The 11377-nt window shown below is 31.7% G+C and overlaps 6 protein-coding genes and 1 non-coding gene across 7 annotated transcripts; 4 read left to right on the forward strand and 3 right to left on the reverse strand.

Moving 5' to 3' along the window:
- Positions 1 to 850: 850 nt before the first annotated feature.
- On the reverse strand, positions 851 to 2378 carry TVAGG3_1050380 (amino acid transmembrane transporter protein; the record flags this gene model as incomplete). Its single annotated transcript, XM_001324591.1, has 1 exon — positions 897 to 2264. The coding sequence occupies one exon, from the start codon at positions 2262 to 2264 to the stop codon at positions 897 to 899; it is 1368 nt and encodes a 455-aa protein (XP_001324626.1).
- Positions 2379 to 3292: 914 nt separating this feature from the next.
- TVAGG3_1050390 lies at positions 3293 to 3374 on the reverse strand. The gene has a single exon. It is a non-coding gene; the product is annotated as a tRNA-Leu (tRNA).
- Positions 3375 to 3521: 147 nt separating this feature from the next.
- Positions 3522 to 4646, forward strand: TVAGG3_1050400 (glycosyltransferase 8 domain-containing protein family; the record flags this gene model as incomplete). The annotated part of the gene is made up of 1 exon (XM_001324592.1): positions 3546 to 4097. One exon carries the CDS (start codon positions 3546 to 3548, stop codon positions 4095 to 4097), a length of 552 nt encoding a protein of 183 aa, XP_001324627.1.
- A 768-nt stretch (positions 4647 to 5414) lies between these two features.
- On the forward strand, positions 5415 to 5873 carry TVAGG3_1050410 (spectrin binding; the record flags this gene model as incomplete). Its single annotated transcript, XM_001324593.1, has 1 exon — positions 5415 to 5873. One exon carries the CDS (start codon positions 5415 to 5417, stop codon positions 5871 to 5873), a length of 459 nt encoding a protein of 152 aa, XP_001324628.1.
- Positions 5874 to 6065: 192 nt separating this feature from the next.
- TVAGG3_1050420 (cyclin-dependent kinase inhibitor 2C-related family) lies at positions 6066 to 7211 on the forward strand (the record flags this gene model as incomplete). The annotated part of the gene is made up of 1 exon (XM_001324594.1): positions 6066 to 7211. The coding sequence occupies one exon, from the start codon at positions 6066 to 6068 to the stop codon at positions 7209 to 7211; it is 1146 nt and encodes a 381-aa protein (XP_001324629.1).
- A 167-nt stretch (positions 7212 to 7378) lies between these two features.
- TVAGG3_1050430 (cyclin-dependent kinase inhibitor 2C-related family) lies at positions 7379 to 7762 on the forward strand (the record flags this gene model as incomplete). The annotated part of the gene is made up of 1 exon (XM_001324595.1): positions 7379 to 7762. The coding sequence occupies one exon, from the start codon at positions 7379 to 7381 to the stop codon at positions 7760 to 7762; it is 384 nt and encodes a 127-aa protein (XP_001324630.1).
- Positions 7763 to 8120: 358 nt separating this feature from the next.
- On the reverse strand, positions 8121 to 10870 carry TVAGG3_1050440 (DNA repair DEAD helicase RAD3/XP-D subfamily member family; the record flags this gene model as incomplete). The annotated part of the gene is made up of 1 exon (XM_001324596.1): positions 8181 to 10823. The coding sequence occupies one exon, from the start codon at positions 10821 to 10823 to the stop codon at positions 8181 to 8183; it is 2643 nt and encodes an 880-aa protein (XP_001324631.1).
- Between the last annotated feature and the right edge of the window lie 507 nt (positions 10871 to 11377).

Here is an 11377-nt window from a genome sequence, read left to right on the forward strand (position 1 = left end):
ATTCAAAATTTCTGAAAAACCGTGGAATCATTCAGAAACGAAATTCTAAACAAACAATATAGCTAGATATGATTACTGATATGCAATGACTTTTTATTTCTCCAAATAGCAAATTGATAAAAGTTCATCGTCTGTTTTGTCAGATTAGTATTCAAATCAAGATGATGTCTAAGAATTGTGATGATTTGTGATTAAAAAATTATTAGCATGCCTTTTAGAACAATATTTATTGAGTTTTCGGATTTTTTGGAAACAAGGTTGACAGGTGAACAACTATAAAGAAAAGGTCTATTACTATGCAAGGATTCTATTTATAATAAAATTTATGGATAAAACGATACTTGCCTTGAAATCATTCTTTCAAAGTTTACAAAAGATATATGCTACGAGCCAATAAATCGATATTAATATTGAGAAGCAAGCACTGGCTCTGATTGATTTGTTTTTCAATAGATATTTCCAATTGTTTATAAATCGCAATTCCGATCTAGTAAGAAATTGTCCATTTACAACTTTAATGCTAATATGTTGTCTAGTAAGACGATGTGATATCTTCGATGTTTTTAAAAAGCAAAAATCCTTAATTCAAACATCTTATATGTCCAAATTAATCGATTCGCTCAAGGATTTCGCATTATATTACTTAGTTTCCATTAACTAATATATCATCAGAGTACCATAATGATGTCAGAATTTTCATTTGATATCAGCCAGCTCAAGAATCTACACGTTTTTGGAAAAACAAGGAAGTTTCACTACACCCCATGAAAAGCATATCAAAACTTTTGGGCAGAAATTACCAACAAGAATAATTTTCCGAAGATAATTTTCTACATAATAAAAAAAGACGTTTCGCACATTTTACCGCAAACTATATGGATAGATATTTATTCTAATTAATTTGATGATATAGCGCTCCTAACATTGATAACAATTGTTGTAATTGCAAGGAAGGCACCTAAAATTATAAGCGCCCATGACCACCAGAACGATATTGATTTGAATGATGGCTTGAAATGTACATAATACAGTAAAGCCGGTACAAGAATATCAATCAAGCAGCCGAATGAACCGCAATAGTCTAGAATAGTCATTACCTTAGGATAAAACGCTGCAACACATACAGGAATTGTATGAGAAACTACATGAACGCATGCCAATTTAGGAATCGAGAGATCATAAGCATCATTCTCTTTAAAGAAGAACTGCGACCAAGAGCAAATGACTGGCTTGATGAATACTGGATATGAATATAACACAGCAACCAAGCAACCGCCTTTGACAATGTTGAATAATACATCCTTCTGGAACTTTTCATATGAGAAAATCAACTCTGAAGAGTTAACTTCGAAGATCATGAGATATCCAAGTACACCTGGAATAGCAAGCAAAGTAAAGCATGCAATGCAAGTAAATGCCAAAGCAACACTTCTCTTCTTGAGGTCTTTGTTGTACTTCTCTATGATTGGTAGTGTTGTAATAGGTAATGTGAAGTTAAGGAAGCAGATAGAAAGAGCTGATAAGAGACCAAAACCAAATTTACCAACTGTAAAGTTTGGATGCTTGAAATCCTGGTGTGGAATGATCTTTGGTGCTCTAATAATAACAACAATGGAATAGAAGATCATGATTACAATGGTTAGTGAAGAGAAATACGATAAGAATTTCAATGATCTTGGGATTGATAACGAAATCGGTAAGATACTGTAAACAAATGTGATACCGACACGTGCAAGGTATGTTACTTTGATACCTTTGAGAACGAACCATTGCTGTATAACATCACATGCGATAACGATATATGCAACTAAACTTGCTGTGCAGAATACTAATGAGATGATTGATACAAATATTTGACCGATACGTCCAAAAATCTTAAGGGATATATCATCAAATCCTTTTCCATTGACTTCCTTTTGCAAACGAACAAGAATATTAGAGCTAACATAAGCTACATATGCAGCAATAGCCAAGAGAACTATTGATGGAATAATACCAACCTCTTTGAATTTTCCTGGAAGTGAAAAGATACTTGCTCCAAGAAGGGAGTTCAAAAGATTGATAACAGTTACAAAACGACCGACTCTATGTTTATTAAATTCTTCATCCTCTTTGTCGTTATCCAGACTTTCACCTGGATTTTCTTTATCATTCTTTTCATCAGAGTCTTTCTTACTCTCTGTTGTTGATGAGTATGAGTTGGAAGCATCTACATTAGCTTCTTCCTCTACTTGAATCACCACAGGTTCATGCTGATCTTCCATCTTGCTAAAAAATAGAAATTGATTTTCAATTTAGGTTCTCAATTTTGGAGAACCAAATTGAAAAATATTCTATGTGGCATATATATGAATGTCAATTCATTGCGTAAAAAATTCAAAAGATATGACGATAGATTTCTGTTTTATGATTAAATTGAGCACTGGTCTAGTGATTATGATATAAAGGATTTTCAAGGAAATTAGGAATTTTAATGAACACCCTTTTTTGACATTTTTTTCTGAGAGATAATGGGCCAATCTTTAATTCAATTTGTAAAATCAATGAGTAAAGAAAACGTGTATGAATTTGTCATTAATAATCTCCATTGCTATTCATAATAGTAATATATGAACATAGTTTTTCCCCTTACGTTGGGTTTAAGGCGACTAATGGGTGATCTTTACCGATAGTTTGAATTGTAAGCAAATTTTATGAGGTGATAATCCCTTCGGTTGAAATGTTGTTAATTGCCTAGAAAATTTAGAATACTGCTTCGATATTCCGTTGTATTGCAGTTTCAAAGACTTTGGAAATCATTGTCCTTTTTGACAATGAATATTGTTTTTCAACAAATGACTATTTAGTGAATAATTTTCAATATCGCATGATAAATAAGATCAATAGGATGCTTCTAATGACTACTAAAGGAAATTTAAGATCATTTTGGTAATGTTTACACAATTCTAAACTCATCTTACTAAACAACAGAGGATAAGATGTGCGATAAGCTATTATTATTAGATATGCTATATGCATGAAATAAATCAATCTTTAAAAACAATCAATTTGAAAAGTACAGAGTCATCACTGATTCTTATGTTGAGATGTTTCCAGAATATTGATAGATTTTTATCATTGAGTTTGAACGTTGAACCACTGAATTCAAAAAAGATTGAATAATAATTTCGAAGGGTAAAGATGTTCTTTTGATTATATATAGTTGAAAACTATTATGATATATATTAGGGATTACTAAACCTTGATCGCCGGAATAAAAAAGTTTCAAAAGAAAAAAAAGAAAAAAGAAAAATGGTACCACTGGGGTTCGAACCCAGGCACCTCGCGGTAATGGGGCTTAAATCCATCGCCTTAGACCACTCGGCCATAGTACCAATACATTAATTTGTCATAAGGTTGATCCCATAATATAATTAATTTTTGAAATACAAATAATGAGAATGGTTTGTTGTGTTTTGTTAGATGCACTTCTTAGTTCTATCAAAAAATTAATAAAATGATTAATCCACTTTTTTTTCATTCGAAAATTTATTGAATTTGATATTATGCTCAATTCTCCACGAATTGATCATAACACCAAATTCATTAAAGAGTATTCTTTTAGAAAAGATCATTCACTCTCAGGAGGAATAGTATTGCTTACTATCCACATCTTAATTGTTTTTTCTTTATTTCGCTACCCAAGAATCAAATCTAGATTATTCCCAAATTTAAATTTAGTATATAGCTGGTCTGGTAATATAAATAAGCTTGGTGCTGCTATTTATTCCGCTATTAATATTATGGTCAATCATTATCTCACTATTTATGTTTGTACAACACATCCTGAAGAAGTCACAAAGTTTCAAAACAGATTAAACGAAATTAAAATCGATCACGTCAAATTTATTGTTGAATTCCATAATACAACTTACCTAACCAAAAAAGTATTTAATGGTTCCACATACGAAGCATATATCAAAACAGTTTTTAGCCCAAATCATCCAGAAATCGACAGATTTATTAGTCTTGACGCAGATACTCTAGTTATCAACAACTTTGATAAGTTCTATTACAGAGATTTCGAAAATACGTACGCTATTACTGTTTTAAATTGAACAAACTTTACAGATGGAATGCCGAATTATTTTAACGGAGGAGCCATAGTTTTCAACGCAGCCAAATATCGAGAAGACAATATGCTACAAAAGCTAATAGATTTACTTAAAGAATATGAAGAAACAAAAGAATATTGGCTGAATGATCAAACAGCTTTAAACGAACTATTCCAAGACAATAAAATCCTTGAAGACCATAGATATAATGAACAGTTCCTCAACTTTTCTCAAAGTAAAATATTCCATTTTTATCATTGGGATAAACCATACAAAAAAACAACGACAAGCAACAACCACTACTACAGAAAGTATCGCTGCTATTATCACTACTTTTATAAACATAAAAATCCTTGGGAATGGAATAGAAAAGCAAAAATTTGCGGATATTTTGAAGGATTGATGTATCTGAAATTTAAGCAAGGTCCACTGAAATGAGACCATAACATATATTACAATGATGTTATAATTGTATTTTTTTTTTTATGAAATTAAGAAAATTAAATTTCTTATTCATATATTTGTTTGAATAAATATAGAATTTATAGAGGTAAATAACTTGACTTTTTTTCTAGTTTTACATGCAACTCAAACTCGAGTGTGATCTTGAGAAATATATTCTTTATGGAAAGAAATTTGTCATAATAATGCAGAGATTCCCATGTCACAATAGAGATCGATTAGAAAATAAACTTAAGTATCAAGCAAAACAGATTTGATCACCGTATTCATCAAGTATTTTCATTATTTCATCCTTAAATCTAGTAGCAAAAGGGGCATTATCATTTTCGTCTGGAAAAAGTGACAAAATTGTCATTTTCGTCTGGCTTCTGAATTATTGAACTATAACTCTATTTCTAATAATTTAAGCGCAATCTACCCATACACAACTATATTTAATAGCTCCTTGTGCATGTTATCATTCTAGTTCCAACTTCAAATTGTTTCAATTTTTGTGATTTTCCAGTCAATTTTTTTAGCGAAGTCAAAATCATAAACTCAAACTATTCAATTTATTTTCACCAAAATTTCCTAATAGATGCATTGCAATTCAAGTAGGTATCATTGCATTGCAATCTCATAAATTTATCTTTTTAGCATGACCCTGAAAATAAAAAATTATCATTTTCGTCAGACGAAAATGATAATTTTGTCACTTTTCCAGACGAAAATAATAATCCTTCGTTAAAAAAATTTTTTCATGTCTGATCAAGTCATTAAAAAAAATAAATACAGTGAATTGAGAGGTATCTATTCATATCATATTGATTCATGTAATGCGTTGTATCAGTTAAAAACGATACCGTTAAAATTTTTTTCATGTCTACTCAAGTCATTAAAAAAAATAAATACAGTGAATTGAGAGATATCTATTCATATCATATTGATTCATATAATGCGTTGTATCAGTTAAAAACGAAAAATGCAGAAGAACTAAACTCGATTTACAAAATGATCAAAACAAATTTGATTGAATCAAAGAAATGTCGCCCACAAACTATTATAAGCGACATTTTAAATATCATTCCATATAATAATCGTTATGCAAAGTCATATTTGGAACTTTCGAAACTCATATCTGATGATTATCACATCAAAGAAGTCAGAAATATACCAATTATTTCTAACTTCCTCTTTTATAAAGAATATGGAATTAAATTAGATACATTAGCTGATTTCGAAACAATTAAATTAGAAAATCTTGATATCCTTTCGGAAGATACAATTTACAAAGCAATTATGGATAATAACAAAGAGCTATTTATATCATACACATAAAGAGAAGGATTTAATAAGGATCAAAAACTAAGAAGCAGTTTATATCCTAGATATGATGGAGGATATTCGTTACTTGAATTATGTTGTTACTATGGGGCAGTTGATTGTTTCAAGTACTTAAGAACGGAATTTAACTCAGTAATAACTCGAATATGTCTCAAATTTTCATTCCTAGGCAGAAATCAAGAGTTCATGAGTGAATGTTTGAAATATCAAAAACCAGATAAAGATCACATGAGATATGCAATAATTTCACACAACATTGATTTTGTTACATTCTTGATGAATGAATACAATATAGAAATCGAATTAAAATATTGCGGAAAATATAAAAATCTTGAACCCTTTTTGGTTTGTTTAGATCAAACAAGTAAAATTAATGAATGTTTTGTTTATTCAACAATTTTTGAAATCCCATCCTTATGTGAAAACATCCTTTCAATTGGTGCAGATATTAATGGAAAAATTTTTGACGGGCGTACTGCTCTTTATTATGCAGCAAAAAATAATTATAAAGAAACAGCTGAATTTCTTATTTCACATGGTGCAAATATCAATGAAACAAATCTTGAGGGACAAACCGCTCTTTATATTGCAGCAAGGAAAAATAGTAAAGAAACAGCCGAACTCCTTCTTTCACATGGTATAAATATCAATAAACTAAATTTCAGAGGAGAATCAGCTCTTCATATCGCAGCATCATTAAATAAAAAAGAAATCGCCGAACTTCTTCTTTCTCACGGTGCAAATATTAATGGAAAAGATATTTTCGGACAAACCCCTCTTCATTTTGCAGCAATATATAATAGCAAAGAAATAGCAGAACTTCTTATTTCACATGGTGCAGATATCAATGAAAAAAATAAAAATGGACAACCTACTTTTCATATTGCAGCAAAATATAATAGCAAAGAAACAGCCGAACTTCTTATTTCACATGGTATAAATATCAATGAAAAAGATAATGATGGAGAAACAGCTCTTCATCTTGCAGCATATAATAATAAAGAAACAGCCGAATTTCTTCTTTCACATGGTATAAATATCAATGAAAAAAATGATGATAGGAAAACCGCTCTTCACTATGCAACAGAAATGAATCATAAAGATTTCATTGAACTTCTTCTTTCACATTGTGCAAATATCAATGAAAAAGAGAAGCACGGGAAAACTGCTCTTCATATTGCAGCATTGAATAATAGTAAAGAAATAGTCGAACTTCTTATTTCACATGGTATAAATATCAATGAAAAAGATAATGATGGAGAAACAGCTCTTCATATCGCAGCAAAAATAATAATAAAGAAACAGCCGAACTTCTTATTTCACATGGTATAAATATCAATGAAAAAGATAATAATGGAAAAACTACTCTTCACTATGTAGCAGAAACGAATCATAAAGATTTCATTGAACTTCTTCTTTCCCATGGCGCAAATATCAATGAAAAAGATAAGCACGGAAAAACTGCTCTTCATATTGCAGTATATAGATCTAATAAAGGAATGACTGAACTTCTTCTTTCACATTGTGCAAATATCAATGAAAAAGATAAGCACGGAAAAACTGCTCTTCATATTGCAGCATGGAATAATAATAATAAAGAAATAATCGAACTTCTTATTTCACATGGTATAAATATCAATGAAAAAGATAATAATGGGAAAACTGCTCTTCATAATGCAGCTTGGTATAACAGATTGCAAACAGCTGAACTTCTTCTTTCACATGGCGCAAATATCAATGATAAAGATAATGATGGAAAAACTGCTTATCATATTGCAGAAAATAGATATAATAGAGGAATGGCTGAACTTCTTCTTTCGCATGGCGCAAACATCAGTGAAAAAGATACACGGATAAAATGCTCTTCATTATGCAACATTTGATAATAGTAGAGAAATAGCTGAACTTCTTCTTTCACATGGCGCAAATATCAATGATAAAGATAATGATGGAAAAACTGCTTATCATATTGCAATAACGAGATATAAAAAAGGAATAGCTGAACTTCTTCTTTCACATGGCGCAAATATCAATGATAAAGATAATGATGGAAAAACTGCTTATCATATTGCAATAACGAGATATAAAAAAGGAATAGCTGAACTTCTTCTTTTGCATGGTGCTAATAACAAAAAGATATAATACTTATTACTGAATCTAAACATTTATAATTTTTCAATAATAAAGATACCTACGTGCATACTTATTGCTTTTGATACATCTTAATTAATGTAAAAGTATAAGTTTTAAATTCAAACAACAAAAAAACAATAAACAAAACAAACATTAATATAAAATATATTAAGCAAAAGATAAAGTCTTCTGTCCGCCGGCAATGACAGGCGAATCATTCATAGAAATCACTTTTGGTCTAATAACAATATTACTCATTTTTTCACTCAAACTCTTCTGTGTGACATTGCATTTGTCGACAAAGAACCAGTCACATTTAATGTGTTTGACTTTGTCAGGTGCTTCCAACGAACCTTTAATATGTACTCCAATAATTTGTCCGCAAGTGCAGCAAATTGGTTCAAAAGCAAGTCCATCTTCATAACTCCATTCGTAGTTCATTTTCTTTCCTTCAATCAATGATGTTTCTCCTGGACCAACTCTTGCCAAAACAACAGGTTCCTGTGATTCATTCTCTGAATTTTGACCGAGGAAGTATTTTCTGAGTACAGAGGAAGTAGAATTGAATGAACTTGTTTTGTCAATTTTTGTCACTCTTACAATTTTTGAGAGACAATCTGAGTGAGTTACAACTAACGGTTCCGTTTCATTTATCTCAGTTTCTATGATTTGCGCGGAATTTGGGAATCTCATTGTCATATCCTGATAGAAATTTGCGAGTTGACCACCAAGTTCACTCAAAGAAGTGATTGGATTTCTTTTCAATCCATCCTGCATCCATCTTGGAAATTTCGATCTTTCCTGCATAAATCTTGAATCAATCATTATAATTGATCCATAATCATCCTTGTGTCTTATACATCTACCGACTGCTTGACTCAATGCTCTGAATGCTTGAGCAGAATACCACTCACTTCCATCAGAAGTAGCAAACTCAACATTTTTCTGTTTCGCGTGGTCATCATTATAATTTCTCTTCAAAATAATTTCAGGAGCATACAAAGAAGGATAAGGAATTCCAAATATAATAACACATCTCGCTTGTCGATCTGCGAAATCAGTACCTTCACTGACTCTTCCTCTACAAACACTTATCAATAAACCACCTTTTCCTTTGTTAATTGATGATCTGTATTCTTTAAACGCATCTCCTTCTCCTTTTTTCTTATTTCCGCTGTTTTCATTGAAAACAGGTTTAAACTTCTGTATTTCATACAACAAACTCTCTGATCTCCATATTTCAAGGCATTTCCGCATTGTTGAACCACTTGGGAAAAATAAGAGTATTCCATCTGGCACTTTTTGAACGATAGTTAAAACGATATCACCCAATTTTTTGTAGATATTATTATTTAATGATTTTGCTGTACTTGTTAATTCTACTCCATCCATTCTTTGTATAATCATAGATAAAACTTGTGAAGGATCAATGACATGTTTAGCAGATAATTGGTGAGTGAATTTTGTTCTTAATTCTGATTCGTATTGTGTCAAAGGACTCAATGTTCCTGATGTTATAATCACTGAATGTGTTTTAGCAACAATTGATCTAAAAGCAACACCAGGACTCATACACAATAATTCTAATTTCGGATTAATTTCTTCTTTGTTTTTCTCGTAATCAGTGATAATTAATCGAAAATCACAGATTGAATCATTTGTATAAATGAAATTCAAAGTTGTCAATGTTTTCCCTAAAATTGCAGCAACAATTGTAGGAATAATTGAATCTTGATCTCCTGTTGTTTTTTCATTGGCCGAAATGATTTCTTCCATGTCTTCTTTGTACAAAACAAATCTCTCTTTGTTCAATGTCCAGCCACTCAAGATCATTTCGACATCTTGGTACTGGAAAAATGTTTCTTGCCTGTTTCTGTTCTGTTCCCATGGTGATTCTTCTATCGTCCGTGTAAACCATTCAAAAATTTTGTCAAATAACCGCCCGATACTCAGAAAATGTTGAAACAATGTATTTCCTATTTGTAATCTCATATCTTCACGTTGTGCGAGTGTTGCTATGTATCCTTGTATGTAAGAAACTTCTTTGTAGTCGAGAGAGAGACTTGCGGCGTCTCTACAGATTCCTTCGATGTTATGTCCTTCATCGAATATAACAACTGAGTTTGCGAGTTCTATTTTCATTGTACCTCGTATCCGGCCATCAAGAATGTAGTTGTACGGTGCTAAAATGAACTCAGCGCGTTTGGCCAAATTTCGAGTGACGAAATACGGACATTTCACTTCTTCTCGACAGACATCAATGAGGTTTTCGATGTCGTATTTGCTGTATTCACCATCTGGCATCATAGAACGTGGTATTGTCATGCTTTTGCCAAATTCACAATTATGTTTCGTTCCGTGCTCGAGTCTGCACGCTGCATCGATATCTGGCTTGTTTCTGACGTTGTCGTTGATACATAGTTGCTGACGTGAAGCGAGAATGGCCATTTTTGGTCGATATGTTGGTAATTTACGTTTAAGTTCCGAAACGACTTGAGAGAGTTGGTTGTGCGTACGACTTGTGTAGTATACTTTGAGTTGTGGTTCTTCTTCTGTCTCAGGATCAAGCTCTGTGTATTTTTCTCCGTACAATGCTGCTGGATCTATCTTTTTCGGAGGTTCTGGCTTTTGACTCTGTAACCATGTCTGGTACCCTAATGATGATGCAAGTAATGAAAGAGTTTTGCCTGTGCCTGTTGGTGATTCAAGTAATGCGTTTTCGGATTGCTTCAGAGCGACCATTGTTTTGGCCATAATGGCTTTCTGCGCAGGATAAGGTGTTGAAAAGGGAAAATCAACGTCAATGCCCATAAAAGCTAATCGCCCGGGCGATGACATTTTTGTTTATTTTACAAAAATTTACTTTGAATATGGGAAAGAAAAAAATATTTTTGGAGGAACTTCCTCTTTGAAATTGAATTCAAAATAATCGTTCAATATCTTCCATTACAACTTATTTGATTTATGGAATTTGATATTGGTAAAATTATGACACAGTAGTATATCAGCACCAGATCACATTGTTCGTGTCGGATATTTAATAATTCAGTCAAAAATACCAAATACAATATGAATTTCGATTAATATTTATCTATTGAGAAGAAATATCTATAGATTTTTGGTTGGTTCCGTGTAAATAGCAATGCTGATTCATTACAACATTATGAAGCGAATAAAGTTCAATATTTCGAAACCACAAATATGGAAAGAGTTAATATAGATCCAGCAAAATATCAATACATCGTATGTTTACATTAGATATCATATTTAGAGCTTTTGCTATAGACATTTATTTCAATAAATCGAAAATGAAACGTGAACCGGAAGTTCCCATAATGCAACCAATTAAAGTAGACCCAAAAGTT

Source organism: Trichomonas vaginalis, chromosome I (genome assembly GCF_026262505.1).
Source record: "Trichomonas vaginalis G3 chromosome I, whole genome shotgun sequence".
NCBI lineage: Eukaryota > Parabasalia > Trichomonadida > Trichomonadidae > Trichomonas > Trichomonas vaginalis.